A 16360-nucleotide genomic window follows, 5' to 3' on the forward strand; every position below is an offset into this window, starting at 1 on the left:
TCGGACTCGATGATCTATTGAGGTCCCTTCCGACCCTAACATCTATGAATCTATGAAGATAAACCTGGTTGAATGTAGTATCAGACTTAACTGATTTGGATCAAACTGGTTTATGCAACCTCTGTCCCAGACCACTTCCTGGTTTAAGTTAAACCAGAGTCTCGCAGCATCCCAGCATGTTTTTCAGCCCTGGGATGGGCTGTCTGTTCCAGCCAAGCAGGGTTGGCCCTGCCCCTCTCCTCCCTAGCTGGAGCACTATCACTTCTCTGACTGACTGAGAAAAGGGTGGGGATTGGAAACCCTGCTCTGGAGGCTGCTGAGTCTGCCTGGCAATGGGGCAGCAGCCCTTGCCAGGTGTCCCCAGCCCCCCCACCCTCTTTGCTGCTCCAGCGGTGGGAGGGGGCAGGGCCAGACCGTGGTAGGTTGAGGGGAAGCGGGGATTTTATCTTTCCTTGTGGAGGTGGGGGTGGGGAGAGGCGGTGTGGGCACAAATAGACTCTGCTTATGAACCTGGGGCCATCCACCCAGGGCCATGGGGGCCAGATGCCAGTAGCCTGAGGGGAAGGGAGGGGTTTAATCCTCACCCACTGAAGGCAGCAGCAGCAGGGGGGAACCAACATGATGCCCTAGGCTCAGTCCCTCCAAGGAGTAGCCAGTTGGCCAATGTGGGGGGTGGTGTGGGGAGGGGGGATGTGGCCTGGCTGGAGGGATGGGGGGGGCTGAGGCTAGGGATGGAGCTCCCTCACTGCTGCCTCCTGCTGCAGCAGCATGGCCTGGGCTGGGGTGACACCAGGGGGCATGGGTCACTGCCTGCTGCCTCCCACATCCAGCCCCATGAAGGGGCCATGGTTTACAGGTGGGCTGCAGCTCCAGTGCAGGGTGGCTCCCTGTCCGCTCCCTCTCCTGGAAGTGGGGATAGTGGAGCAAACTATCATGGTGGGCACTGGTGAAGCACCTGCCACCTGCACAAGGTGGTGCTGGGCACTTGGGGCAGGCTGCTGTGGGCCAAGGGTGTGGGCCTCAGTGGGGGGGAGTCAGTGGACCACCACAGCCCAGTTCAGCCTGGCCAACGGCCCAGGTGCCTAGGGAGCAACTGGCCCATGGCATCCCACCCCAAATGCCTGAAGCTGTCTGGAGCAGGCGGGGGCTGACAGGTGCTCCACCTCCACCTGCCATGAGGGTTCCCTCTGCCACTGCCACCAGGAGAGGGAGGGGTGGGCTGCTGTGGGCCAGTTCCTGCCTATGCTTCTGGGCTGCAGGCCCAGGCTGGACTGGGCTGTGGCAGTCCATTGTCTCCCCTCACTACTGCCCACCCCTCTGGCCACAGAAACCTGCCCCAAGCACCCAGATTGCAGTCTGGTCTAGTCCAGCCCCACAGCCCAGGAGCATAGGCAGTAACTGACTCATGGCAGGACCCCCCTACCTCTCCTGGTGGCAGTGGTGGAGGGAACCATTGTGGTGGGCAGAGGTGAGACACCTGTCACCCGCCACCTACTCATGGTGGTGCCAGGTGCTTGGGTAAAGAGGCCACAAGCCAGACACTGCATAGGTCCCTGGGCTGTGCAGCCAGGCCAGACTGGGCTGCACACCTGGGCTGCAGGGCTGGGCCAGACCAGGGTGTGGTGGTCCATTGCCTCTCCCTGCTACTGCCCATGCTCCTGGCCTGCAGCAGTCTGGCCCAAGCATCTGGCATTGCCATGAGCAGGTAGTGCTCCTGTTGCAATAGTTCGCTTGACCGCTTCTGCTGCCAGCAGAGGGAAGGGGTGGGGAGCTGTGCTGCAGCTGTAGCCCACCTGTAGCACTCATCACCATGGCCCCAACATGGGGCTGGAGGTGATGAGTGCTGATCCTGGCCCCCTGGGGCCGCCTCAGCCCAGGCCACCGTGCTGCAGTAGAGGGGGCTCTGTATCTAGCCTTGACTTCCTCCCTCCCTGCACCCAGATCACATTCCGCCTCCCCTCCCCCGCCCCCTCCTCCCTTCCCATGGCTAGGTGGCTTCTTCTTGGAGGGACTTGGCCCAGGGCACCATGCTGATGCCCCTCCCCCCATTGTTGCCTGTCATAGGGGGATTAACCCCCCCCCACTTCCCTCAGGCTACTGGTGTCTGGCAGCCATGGCCCTGGGTGCACAAGTGGAGCATATGTGTGCCTGCATTGCCCACTTGTAATGGGTGGATTAAAACCCCACTTCCCCTCAGGCTACTATGGGCTCACCCTGTCGCCAGTGAGCAAGTAAGGGTGGGGGGGGCTGGGGACCCCTGACAGGGGCTGCTTTCCCCCCTTCCCTTCCAGAAAGACCCTGGCTTGTGTCCCTGAAGACCAGGGTCGGGGTTTAAACCCCTCCCCAATCATACTCAGGCCTGCTCAGGTCTGGCCACAGCCCCCCATCAGTTTAGTTTCCCTCCAGCAGAGGGCTTGCTTACTCTAGCACCCCCCATTTCTGGTCTGAGCCACTGCAGGCATGTGGCTGCATCTGTGGAGTCAAAGGTGATTGTCTGTTCACTTGCTAATTGGTTCAATCTACACAGGTTAGACTAACCTGCAAAGATTGAATCAATTCAGGCTCTGGCTTTTTGAATATGTGTCCCTAGCCAGTAACAGTTAGAAATGGGAGCTGGAACCTGCAAAAAGAAAAGGAGAGCTGGGATTTCAGGGAAATAATGGCTGTGGGGAAAGAGAGGGAGTTTGAGGATAGGCAGGAAAATAAACAAAATACAAAAGAATCAGGATATTTTACAGTGTCATATTCCACTTTATAATAAATGAGTCCTACCAGAGTCAATGTAGTTAACCACATGAGAAAGGCCCAGTTTCCCACTCTAAAACAACCCAATCATGCTCTGATAAGCCAGTAGGACAGACCCTGAAAGTTAGAGGCATTAGTGTGGAACAATGAAGGTGTTGTCTTGCAACAGGTTGGGCTTTTGGGGAGGCAGAGACTCATAATCTCAAGGCAGGTTTAAAGCAACTTAAAGTGAATGTTTTGTTCAAGTTAAAATGGGAGGCATAGTTCTAAGCAGGACCACTTGGGGGAGCTGCTCATTTTGGTTCCTGTCTGCCGGTGCAAAGTCTGTGTGTGGAAGGGGGCAAGGAAAACCCGCCAAGGGCTGGCAGGTAGGAGAATGTAAAGGTAGGGATTAGTGGCAAGGGAACTGGGTTTCTCAGTGTGACTGAGGCATTTTTCTCTTGCAGGGCTAAGCTGCCAGAGAAGCCTAGTCTGAAGGGGGCTTAGCACAGATGCTGTGCAGGAGAAGCCCTACGCAGGGAAGTTCAGAGTGCACCTGATGAGACTCTTGTAAGTGCCTATTTCTTTCTTCTGGTAATTAAGTGCAGGACAGGGAGTATTTCTTGGCTTCTCTGCTCCTGCCAAACCTTCCCACTGCTCAGAGCGCAGGCTCATTTGGGTTTGCACAAAGACCCTGGGCCTGACTGCTTGCAGCCTTGCACTTTGTGTAGTTGCTTATATTAGTGCAAGGTGAGTGTGAAATGCTTTCATTTGGATTTGGTAGCACTTTACACCTAGTTGGTACTTACAGGGTTCAGGTGTAAATGATTGCAGAAGCTGTGAGGTTATGAAAAGTTGGCCTGTGCACAGGCTTATGGCAGCAAGTAGAGGAGATGAGCTCCTGTTAGAGGTAGAGAATCTTAAGGAAAACAGTTCTGGCCCCCATCCTGAGGATCTGCACCTCTTTTCCTCTCATTTTGCTGGGACCAGGTGAAGCCATGCTAAGAAGAGATTCTTGCTTTAGATCAAAAGTATGCTAAATTTGACAGGTAGGGCTGAATTTCATTTTGAATGTTCAGGATTGCTCTCATTCAGAGCAAAACCTGGGTTCATACTTGAGCAGAGCACCCTGAATGTAGTTCATTAATGACACATTTGAACTGTGGTAGTGCTTAGAGGGCCAGTTGCATTAGGTACTGTACGAAGATGCAGCCAAGGTAAGGCCTTTGACCCAAAGAGCTCACAATCTAAGTGTGGGATGGGAGGCAACAGGTGGATGTGCAAACAGGGGGAGCAAAAGAAAAGAATGAGGTTGTACAGATCAACATGAGTAATGAGTTTCACCATATTGAGGCGCTGAGCTACTTTTTGTACTTCATTAGGCACTGGTGCACTCTTTTTCTGTGTGAGCTCTCATTTTTCAAAGATTTTGAGAGTCAGAATTATATGTATATTTGGAGTTTAGGTTTGAAGTCCAGCAACTTCAACTATTCTGCTAGTGGGAGGTTATTATCCCCAGTCTCCATGCCCCAGTCAGTCCTGGTTTCTCTGCTATGATTTCTAGCTAAGGTATGAACATCATGGTAGATATTAGAGTAGAATCAAAAAGCACAATCAAATCAAAGCCCTCATCACTGCATAAATGTGTAATAAAAGATAGTCCCTTCCCTAGGAATTTAAAATCTAGTTTAAAACAAAGTGGGATGTGATACATAAATTTGTCCATAAAATTCCTTTTCCATGGGGCAGTAAGAAGTCTTTCAGTAGTAGCAACATTCTTGGGCTGTACCAGTTTATTAAAATACTGTAGGAAGTGGAAAGTTCTATCTATATTACAGAATTTACCTAGTCCCTGAATCAGTAATTTCTTAATCCTAAATCTTGTGTATTATGAAGCAACTATCACCACTTTGTTGATTACAGTTTTAAAATAAAGACTATTGGATTTATTATACAGGTGGCCTTGAAAAATTAAGACGTATTTGTTTTTATTTGGAGAACAAGTGCTAAAAAACTGATTTCAGAACATCTTGTTAATCTTGGGTTTTAATATGACTTTAACTTCAGAGGGAAGTGCAAGAATGACACCTGGGTGATGTTCCTTAGAAGAATGTGGATCTATTTTATACAGGCTTTATAGAGACAGATATTCTGGCTTGTTAGACCTGGAGTTTTGTCCCAGGTCTGGCCACTTAATTTTTCTTTCTCTCACATAGAGAATCCCTATGCTTGCTTGAGTCAATGCTGTGGCTGCTCTGACCTTTCTCCTTATGCTCTGGCACAGGATTTGTGGTTAGGGAAAATTGGAAGTGGGGCTAGGGGACTTGAGCTATTTCTAGTTAGTAGCATAAAAGTTGGGGTGGGGGGATGGAATGGGGCGGGCTGGCTGGGGCACCAGCTCTGAGGCACCAAATTAGGAGGGCAGTGCAAAAATACTAGCTGCTGCTAGCGCTTTCCTAGCCAGGGCACCTTCAGCAGCAACCTAGCTGTGGTTGCTGCCCTATGGCATTACTGGGGATCCTGGTTTTCTCTGTTTGAAAATTGCAAATTCTCTAATAAAACTTCACAAATTCTCTGATTAACACCCCCATCTGTGTTTTTCCACAATTAAAATGAAACACCACTATATATATATATATATATATATATGTATTGGTTGCACATAATATTTTATTGATATATTTACCATTTTAAAGTAATTTGGAAGTCGACCAGTGCCTCAATTGTTATAATAAAATACTTTCTAAATAACTATATATTTTGGTGTTTGATTTTGGTTTTTTTAATCACAGAAAATCAGAGCTTCCCCTGCCCACTTTGCTCACTAGGATGCATGTCCAGCTGTGGCTGTCCCCCCTCTGCTGCTTTGTGGTTCTGAGCAGCCCTGATATTCCAGTGCCCTGCCCCTGCCCATGCTGTTGCCCCTCATGCCCAAGCCACATCTCCCCCGTTCCTGCTGGTGGCCCCCACTCCACACCCCTGCCCCATGGCCCCAGATGCCCAGTGTATGAGGAAGAGGGTGGGTATGTGGGGAAGGAAGGGTGTGGGCACAGGAAATGAGTGGGGGTGCAGTGGGGCATGTGACCCCCCAGATTTCTGCACACACAGTAGGGCATGGGGCTGCAGCCGGACTAGACCAGTTCTGAGCAGGATGGATGCAGTGTGGGAGGGAGCACAGTGCTGCCATGGTTGCCAAAGTGGGCAGGCAGGGGGCACCTCACCTTGGCGGCCCTGGCGGTATAGCGCTTCCTCCCAAGCTGGATCCTGCCTGCTGGGCTGTGGAGATGGCTCCTACCCAGAGCTGATCTGGCCCAACTGCAGCCCTGTGTCCTGCTGTGGGTGCAGAAATCTGGGGTGTGCATGTGTCCCATGCATCACTTGTGCTTCCCTGCCCTTCTGCTGCTTTCCCTGTGTCCTTCCCCCACTCCCCATAGACCTACATGGAGAGAGCCATGGGAGCTGCTTTCCACCGCTGCCTGGTTGCCATGTGCATGTATGCGCACACACACATGCATGTGGTGCCCCTTGCATCCCATTCCCCAAAGCCCTGAGCAACCACGAACCCCTGGTTTCCTGGGTTTTTCTCCTTCAAAGTATAAAATCTGTGATTTCTTTAAAGGAGAAAAATCCAGATTTTTCCATGGCAAACATAAAACCCAGATCCCTGGTTAGGACTGTCCAGGACACAGAACTGCCCAGTATGCTTCTGTGTCTGGCACTGTAGTGGCCTTGATTCAGACGAAGGCAGGAGGGAAAACATAGTGGCATGTTCAGAGCTGCAGTGATGCACCAGAGGTCTACTAATCTGCTGTGTGAACTGGCCTCATCTAGATTAATGGGGCCAAGGTCTCTTAATAAGTCTCCAGATTCCCAGTCCCCAAATTCTTTCCTCTAGTGCAGTGATACTCAGCCCTGGACCCACAAGTTGGATGCATCCCATGGAGTCATGTAATACAGCCTGAGGATCTCCCTACAGGTCTAGAAATCTGGCAGTTGGGACACAGTGACAATTAACACTGTTACCATTCCCCTACTGCTAAATTTCCAAGTCTCACATGTCTAGAACAGCCCTAGCCAGGCCAACCCCACGTGGAGGGACCAGGGCCCATTTCTGTGAGGCTGGATTGTTTCCACAGATGTGGCACCACTCATCCAGCCTGTGGGCCAAAAGGTCAGGCACTACTAGATGTTGCTTCCTCTGGAGAGGGCATCTTTGACATCCATTCTTCTTTTGTTGACAGCAGCTCGTAACCTTTGTTTCCTGCAGCGCAAACACCTACCATTTTAATATAGGACAAATGAAAAATAACATTTGTAAAAATCTTTCATTGTGATTCTCATAATTAAACTCTACTGGAGTCATTCTGAAACAGTCTTCAGCAAACAAACCAAACTAGGTAGAACTAATCTGCACAGATTAATTTTGTTCTGTAGCCCCAGTTTATGGGGCAGCAATCTTGCCATGCTTATTGATTATCAGACAAGACTACTAATCCCCTTAAGGTCATTAAGTGTACTTAATTAAAGAGCAGTTAGCAAGCTTCTCTTTACCAAAGTAATAGTGGCTGTTAAAAGTGATTTGTACATTACCAATAGGGTTGCTATTAATTTAAAGGTCAATTTGTCATTTCTATTTTCCAAAACAAATATATTTGGTAGGAGGAATGAGTGCTGAAAAACATCCAGTGTTTACTGGTTTTGGTGTATGTGAGGAACAATTGTTAAGAAGAAGAAAATTTCTTTTATGTTTCATATGCATAAATACAAGTACTGTTTAAGTGTGCATTTTCCATTTTCTACTTCTCCCATCACGAATTTAAATGATATATGTAGGCATAGCAATAGCTAAATATTCAGATCAGTATCTAGAGAGACATACAGGTTAAGTATTAGAAATCTATCATTAAAATTATATGCAAACTTCCATTTAATTCACTGAAGTGTCATGATTTTGTTAAACATTCTGTTTTGCCAGTTTTCAAACTGGATCATAGCAGTGAATCAATTCAATCCCTTGATTTTTTGAGAGAGAGTGAGAGAGATTAAATTTGGGGGAGAAAAAATAAATGTTATCAGCCTTTGAAAAAGGCTCTTTTGACTATGCTCAGCCTGAATTCACTAAAAATTTTCAGCAGTGCCTAAAGTAGCCCTAGCTATTTTAAGATGGGTATCACAAACATGGTGGGAAAACTGTTGTTGTCTCCTTTTTCAGATAGAAGATCTTGTGCCCAGGCTTCTGCTGGGAAGATGTTTATGAGGAGGATAGAAATACACTCTACCAGTGGTGATGCGTAGGGGGTGCATGTGCACCCCCTGAGAGCGCTGTGCACTCCCTGACAGCCAGCACTTTCCAGTTAGGCGATGGGCAGGAGGGGCAGGTGGAAGCACCCATGCCTTCTCTGTGAGCATGGCTGGAGAGTGGGGGTGCCAGGAGAAGTTCCACTGGCACTTCTGGGAGTGCCGCTCGTGCTTCCGGGTTGGTGCGATTGGGATCCCCCCTCCCTCCTCCCTGGTCACCGAGATTGGCCATCAGGGACCCCCGTCCTATGGTTTGCTGACTAGCCTCTGGGGGGGGGCATGTGCCCCCCCGACTTAGGAGGCACCAGTCACCAACACACTCTACAAAGCACTGAGAAACAAGACAGGTCTTGGGTACAAAAATATTGTAGCTTCTAACTCTGTCAGGTTCTTCTATTTCTGCCCTGTTTCCAGTTTTGAAGCAAAGTCTTGTTCATTTGCCATATTATATTTTGCCTGTGAGAGCAGGTAAACATTTGGCTGGCAGGCCCACCTGAAGTATAAAATATTTTCACTGCAAGTATACAAATATAATGCTGTAATTTACTTTTCTCATTCAAGAATAGGATTTTTTTCACTTTCTAATGGATTAGAACAGCCATTTTGAACTTTTAGCTAGTTACAAGGTAGAAGACCGTAAGCAGTACACACCAAAATTTATTCGGGTGAAGCCTTCAGATAATGAATAGAAAGCAAGAAAATTGCCAGCTATTCACAGCCAAGGAACAGAGGTCATGTTCATAAAAGAGTTTGTCCTGCCACCCTCCCATCCCATTGGGAGTGCTTGTGGAGAAAGTTGTCAATCAGCATGTATAAGGGTCAAAACAGTTTCTGTCCTTAAAACCCTGTTTCTGCTCTGACTATGAAACCTATAGGAGTTTTACTATTGCCTTCAATGACATCAGGCTTAGGGCCTTCTTATTCATGCTTGACAGTGGCATAGTACGTGCCCACTCGTCTTCATTTTACATGTGTATACACCATTTCCTATTAAATATGATAGATGTGCCCCCCCTACATTTAATTTGGATATTTTCAAGCAGCTTACCAGCTAACAGTTTTTTAATATTCTATTTATTTATTTAATACTGTTGCTTGGGATCCCCATATAATCAGATAAGGGTCATTAAATCACTTTTGTGATTAAATAGGATAATACTATTTATTTTCTTTCCTCACCCTATCTATATTAGAGCTTATGCTGTCTATATTTTGATATTTTAAATGAAGTTGTTATTTTTTTAAAATATCATAATGATATGAAAAAGCTATATTATCTCATTGTGAGGATTACCCTCCTCCACCTTATCTACCATAATGTCTGCACATATTGGCCTTCAGATTTCCCCACGTTGGTAGCTGCTGACCTCAGGCATTTCTCTAGTCTCCCATCTGGCATCTGTTATTTATCCTCCACATAGTTTTAAAATATGTTTTTTCATTCCTTAAGATGTGCTGAGTAGTCTTTGTAAACTGTTCATGCTCCTGGGGATTTTGCTCCATTCAAGTGACAGAAATCTCATTGTGAGGTGTGCTTGGAGACCAAGTTTCTCCCTGGTTCCTGTCCTCTTATTTGGCCCACTGTCATCAAGCCACAATGTACAAAACCTACCTGGGGAATCTGGGAAGGGTCAGTTAGATTTTTTTTTATGCTACCCTACCAAAATGTAATTGACTCAGCTATCTATCTCTGGAGCAGAAGGCAAGTAGGAAGCAGAACTCAGCTGCTTGTGCAGTGATCTTCGTCTAGTTGGCAATATATGAAATATTTTTGCAAGGGACAATTGGCTGGGTGCTTTGAAGCTACAAGCTCTGGATGCGTAAGGGATATGTGTGCATTCTAGTAAATGCTAGTGCTTGACAGGTACTGATTAATCATTGCTATTAATGCTGGGTAAATCCTGCAGACGTTCTACAAACATTGAGTAACCCTTCTGCCAGGCACCAGTCAGCAGCAACAAGGGCTGAGCTCAATTTTGGGGTACTAAATATATTTTAGCTTGACTTGCACCCCCATCCAGACCATCTGGGAAACATTAAATTACTAGGCTGTCCCACATAAACAACCCCCGCCTCCTTGTAAGCAGTGTAAACACAAACACTCAAATTTATTACAAGAAATAAAAAAGCAAAACAATAGAAAATACTAAATATAATTTCAAAACTACAGTGCAATGTCTATGGATGGCATCCTCTTGGGGAGGTTTCACCCATACCCAGGTGGTCTGGGACTTGGGGCTTTCCAACAGGTAATTCTGGGGGCCTGCCCCCTATACCTGCCCTCCAGCAATGGGCTGGAGAGGGGGGCCCACATCAGAGAGTCCTCTGAGCTGCTCCTTGGGTTCACTGTGCCATGGGGAGCTGTTCAAGAGCATGAGACCTTCTGCATTGCAAAGGACTCTGCTGCTCCTGCAGAAGTGGTAGAATACTGACCTCCACTACCACATGGTGGCTTTCAGGGGTTAACTGTGGCTTTTGTCAGCATACCACACCTCCACATTTTTAGTCCCAATCCCAGGAAATAAATTTGACAACTCATTGAAGAAGTGACTTGGAAAATCATAAAGATTAAAACCAGGGACAAGGAACCTTGAATGATTCTTGCCTGATGACTTTGCTCTGAAAATGGATTTTGTACATTGGTAGGGAATCCTTACTGTGGGAGAGGGCTAGAGCTTTGGAAATCATTAAGAGGCCAAATGGCAGGGGCAATTCTGCCTGGCCTGCTATGCTTGGGCCACGGTGTCATAGAAAGTGCAATTCTGCCTGATCTGCTATGCTTGGGCCACGGTGTCATAGAAACGATGAGATTAGACCAAGGGAGGGTATATTTCAAGACTTGGTTTAAAAAGATCTGTAATTCCTGAGTGCTCTCAAGAGTAGTCTCTGTGTTAAGACATTCCTTTCACAGCCTGTTTCCTTCTTTCCTTGTTACCTGCCAGGTTGTCACCAGAAGGGATGGAGGTCAGGCAGAGGCACCAGTTTTGTGGTTTAGGGTGGGGTTAGACTGGGGCGGGCAAAGTCTGGCCCACAGGCTGGTTGAAGCTGGGAGTGCACTCCATTTCCCAGCAACGCCTGCCCACATGGCTGGGGCTTGTTTTCATGGAGACCCCAGCAGCAGCCATGCTGTGATAGCACGGGGCCAGGATTTCTGTAGAGAGTGACCCCAGCAGAGCTGGCAGGCAGCATTGGCACCAGCTTCTTTCTGGTGGGTGGGCCTTGAGTGGGGGCGTGTGCTGCGGGCAGGAGTAGGCCAGCTGGCACTGCTGGGAGGGATGGCTATGGGGAATTTTGGGGTGAATATAGCCCCCCCGCCCCCCAGTCCCATCTCTAGCACTGCCCCTGCTGACAGGGCATGCAGCAGGGTGCAGAGCTGCTCTGGAGCCCAGCTGGGATCTTGTGTTGGTGACAGCGTGGTCCAGAGCCAGGGCAGAGCTGCGATCTGCAGCTGTTCTGTTAACAGCCTGCCTCCAACTTTTCCAGTTGCAAACTCTTGTAAGTTATTTGGACAAGCAGGCAAATGGGCTTTACAAGTTCTCTTCTTTCATATTCTTCAGCAAATTTACTTTGACTGAGCCCATGCTTCACCTGTGTTAATTTTCCATGATTATTCCATGACTATACCATGAGCTTTATTTGTATGGATAAAAGCAAGTGTTAAGCTTGGATAGTTGACCAGTTTTGTTGAATTTGCAGCTGCAATTTTACATTAATATGTGTGGTTTGAAATTCATGCTTTTTGTTGGTTAGATAGCAACCATCCAATCAGGAAGCAAACAGAGTGCCATATGACTGGATGTCAGTTTGAGGTATAGTTCAGATCATTTGCCAGCAATCTGAAGAGCTTCAATTATTTTCTAAAGAAACTCATGGGTGATTTAAAATACCAAATATACCAAGGATCTTGCAGCTCGGTGGTGGGCAATTTCTGAAGAAGAAAAAAAGTCATACAAATTATTTGACATATATATCTTACACTGCTCTTGTCAGAGCACCACTGTCAAACATACCGATGTTGTTATCTACATGCAGAAATAAAGATACACTTGTTAAGATCAAGACAGAGAATCACAGCCTGGAATCAAAATCATTTTGCCATCTGATTCTTTTCTCTATAATTTCTTCAGTGCTCCTCTCATTGGAATTAGACTATTACTATTTTTAAATTATTTAAGAGGCCTTATAGCAGAAGTCAAATGCAAAAGATTTGCAAATTTTTATTCCTCCTTTTCTGTCCTCTCTTTACATGCCGTACAGGAATCTTATGCACAGAATATGGAATTTTTCATTGCTGAGCTGATGGGTCTCATGCAACCTAAGGGCATCCTCTGATGGCTGCTGGGTGGCTTGTGTAAAATCAATTTGGTGATCACCATTGAATTAAAGTGCTGATGGATGCAGCATAAGGATTCAAACAAATACAGTGTTCCCACTGTGTAAGTGTACAGATTATAATGTCCACCGTTAATTGCTCTACCAGTTAGTAGTCCAAACAGAGAGGTCAAGAACTGAGTAGAAATGGAAATTAAATGACTCCCTCTCACCTAGAGGTTATCCCTTTGGGTCAGGACTAAAATGCATGGACTTTTTATGTGAAAATAGCTGTGTTCTCATATGAATCCTCCTCATACACAGATGACATTTACTTTTTTTTATAATATACAAATTACAAAGTTCTGTTTAGTGATTTCCAAAGGAAGGTCTGTCCTATCTACGTGAGGCTCCTGAGTATTTCATAAAGTAATACCACTGCTAGTTTATAATCAATTGAATGAAATCCTCACAATGGGGGAAAATCCTCAATCAAATTCCCATCAACTTCAATAACACTGAGTAAGTAACTGTTCCAAATAAATAAAGCTTTGTGTCCTACTTATGAAACTAGTAGCATCTTGTATGTGCTTTTTGTAGCCAGAAATAGTTTGACTTCGTGGCATCATGTGAAACAAATGCCCTCAAGAGTCTGTTCCTCATGCTGTTTCTGCTGTTTGATTGTGTGTTCCTGCTGGTGTTTTTACTCAGGCTTGAATGATGTATCAATGGCCCCCCTTAGGATCTTTACACTGCAGAAAAAAGAATCCCAATTTCTGATTATAAGAGACTGACATATTGGTGGGGAACACTGAGCACTAGCAGGCACTTTCCACACTGAAGCCTTTAAAGAAGATCCTGAAAATAAAAAGACCCGGGGGAGGAACAAGATGCTGTATCTTGTCAACTCCTTGGGATAGTGTGTGTGCTTATGAAGAGATTTCATCTAACTAAAGTAGAAAGCAGCTCTGGATACAATAAATGTATTTCTTCAAGGGAGGCAAAGGGAGAAAAGGAAAAGGAACTATGCCTAATATTGAAGTAAAGTATGTATGACAGGGGCATAGGTTCTACCTGGTCTCCAGAGAACAAAGATTTCACCTCAGCTTGGTTTTCACTTCCCTTTGCACAGGCACTCAAGGGAAGGATTATAAACTGGCCACTTGAAGACCGGGCTTTGCACTGAGGGGTCATAGGACAGGGGTAAAATTCTAGTTACAAAATTTAGTCTTTTCTTTTTCTGCTTTCGTTAACTTATGTTTTTGTGATAAACCTTATTTCTTGGGGGAAAAAAGATCTTATAGACTGCCTTTATATTTTTACCTGTTTAATTATTCCACCTGTTCACAGGATGATTTTACATGGGGTAACATATCTTCAAAAATGAGGAAGAACAGAACGATTTATAACAACTCGTTGGAATAAGGTAATGTGAGTAGTATTTCAAGTATGCCTGAGTATGGGTAGTCGGAGGAATTTTGTCTGGCCAACTAAGAAATTGTTTGGGGATTCTATCAGCAAGTGATTGCCAATTTAGTTGTCTGGTCAGTTCTGTTTCCGTGACCAAATTGCATCAATTTTTGGAGGAGAGGAAATGCCCCTATACCGTATACATATTTTTTGTTGTGGCACCCAATGCTATTTCAGGCTAACAATTAAAAGCAGCTTCTGTTCTGCAAGCTTGTCTGAGTGGTTTCACTTATAATATTTGGGTAACACTGATATGATCTTGACCCATGAGTGAGAGAGGGCTCTGAGTATACCTGAAATGGTCAGATCACTTTCAGGTGTTACTGACCTCCATAGTCAACTATATCTTTGTAGTTCATTACATATGGATAGGAACCCCTTCCACAGAAGCTACAATTATCAGTCTTGACAAGATTTCATAAATATAGACCCTTGAGCCTTCAGCCCTCATGAATGTGAGTACTTCAATTGATTACAATGGGGTTGTTCATATAAGGGCTGCAGGCGTGAACAAATTGTTCTATTACTGAATTATAAAGAGAAAAGAAGAAATAATGTTTAATTTTTTTAATGCTTGGAAAGATCATGTTTGGATAGTTTTATATTTAGGATACAGGGTATATTATGATAGAAAATGACATTGTATTGTGTCTGCAACAAAGAAGTTGTGCCGTTAAAAATGCATTTTTCCCTATGAATATGGTACATCTAATCACAGCCAGCAGAAAGTTTGAACCTTTGTTGAACAAAGGGCAATTTTAAATGATACATAGAACATCTTAAAGAATTAACTTTCTTCTATTACACACAGTTGTGATTTCTTGAGATATATGCCAACACACAAGACATGGACATTACCTGTTCACCAGGTGAACATAACCTTTTACTTCTGGAAACATGGATTTCAAACCCAGCACTTAGTAAGTATAAACTAGGTGGTCTCAGCATAATCCCTTGTGAGCATTTGACTGCTTCCAAAAACTTGCTGCAATTTAGCAGAATCATTTTACTCTGCTCAGGAGAATAGCGAGATCCCAGGGAAATTGGAGCTTTTACCAGTGCTAAAGCTGGCATTAGGTAATTAGTCTTCTTGCTGTGGGTATAGCTGTGGAGCATAAGGCAGTGCCACGCAGAGATACCTGAACCAGCTCAGGTCACAGAAGTAACATAACCGTATTAGTGCAGCATTCGACCTAGGCTGATCTGCCCTGCTGAAAAGCAGGGCAAATTAACCCATACAAAGAATTGCATTCATGCAACTACTGCTTCTAGTACCCAGCCTAGCTCAGATAAGTCTGTGTGGCACTGTGCTGAGCTCTCTAGAATTATGTAAGTGTTATGATCCCTGGAAATGCTCTTTCTCACCAAAATATATCAATTGTCATTGATTATATGGCCACATAAATTAACATAAAATTGCAGCAATGTAGTACCATATTTACTCAAATGCAAGGTGAGGTTTCCTCCCCCCAGTTGGCATGGGGGAAAAAGCCCCTCATCTTATAATCGCATACAACACAATCTCACTAAAAACATTGTTTATCATTAAACTGCTGCCAAAAACAGCATGTGCTCAGCAATGGAAACTATGAAGCTGATTAAATGTAGCCAACACTGAGCATGACTATAAAACACATGGTCCACACTGGGCAAACAAACTGATGGAAACCTACCACAAGAATATGTTAGCATAGGCCATCTAAATAAGACGTATGGTAGTGCCCATTAAGCATAGTCCCCTTTACTGCTGACTCTTTTTGAAGTTATGGTGAGCTACAGCATTGCATACTTTTCACCCAGAATCCCTCTGTCAGTCCTTCTCTTCTCACCCTTGGCACATATGATTAGTGTGGCCCTGCTGTCATAGATTCATAGATGCTAGGGTCGGAAGGGACCTCAATAGATCATTGAGTCCGACCCCCTGCATGAGAGCACCACCTCCCTGGGGAGCCCGTTCCAGACCTTGGCCACTCTAACTGTGAAGAAGTTCTTCCTAATGTCCAGTCTAAATCTGCTCTCTGCTAGCTTGTGGCCATTATTTCTTGTAACCCCCGGGGGCGCCTTGGTGAATAAAACCTCACCAATTCCCTTCTGTGCCCCCGTGGTGAACTTATAGGCAGCCACAAGGTCACCTCTCAACCTTCTCTTGCGGAGGCTGAAGAGGTCCAGGTGTCCCAGTCTCTCCTCATAGGGCTTGGTCTGCAAGCTCTTAACCATACGAGTGGCCCTTCTCTGGACCCTCTCCAGGTTATCCACATCCCTCTTGAAGTGCGGCGCCCAAAATTGAACTCAGTATTCCAACTGCAGTCTGACCAGCGCCCGATAGAGGGGAAGTATCACCTCCTTGGATTTGTTCATCATGCATCTGCTGATGCACGATAAAGTGCCATTGGCTTTTCTGATGGCTTCATCACACTGACAACTCATGTTCATCTTGGAGTCCACTACGACTCCAAGATCCCTTTCCGCTTCCGTGCCACCAAGCAGGTCATTTCCTAGGCAGTAGGTATGCTGGACATTTTTCCTCCCTAGGTGCAGCACTTTGCATTTCTCCTTG

General features: G+C 45.8%; 1 protein-coding gene and 1 long non-coding RNA gene across 2 annotated transcripts in view; both read left to right on the top strand.

Moving 5' to 3' along the window:
- Positions 1 to 3231: 3231 nt before the first annotated feature.
- The window catches only part of LOC102381512 (usherin-like), a gene marked incomplete at its 3' end in the record, with an annotated part of 85492 nt that continues 72363 nt past the window's right edge, over positions 3232 to 16360 (top strand). Inside the window, exon 1 of the mRNA XM_025192654.1 lies at positions 3232 to 3294. Coding sequence (XP_025048439.1) covers positions 3284 to 3294 — 11 coding nt within the window. The remainder of the gene's footprint in view (positions 3295 to 16360) is intronic.
- LOC102381356 lies at positions 3615 to 14653 on the top strand. Its single transcript, XR_325242.1, has 3 exons — positions 3615 to 3773; positions 13684 to 13759; positions 14615 to 14653. It is a non-coding gene; the product is annotated as an uncharacterized LOC102381356 (long non-coding RNA).

The sequence above is a fragment of the Alligator sinensis genome, unplaced genomic scaffold (assembly GCF_000455745.1).
Source record: "Alligator sinensis unplaced genomic scaffold, ASM45574v1 scaffold1723_1, whole genome shotgun sequence".
In the NCBI taxonomy this organism is placed as follows: Eukaryota; Metazoa; Chordata; order Crocodylia; family Alligatoridae; genus Alligator; species Alligator sinensis.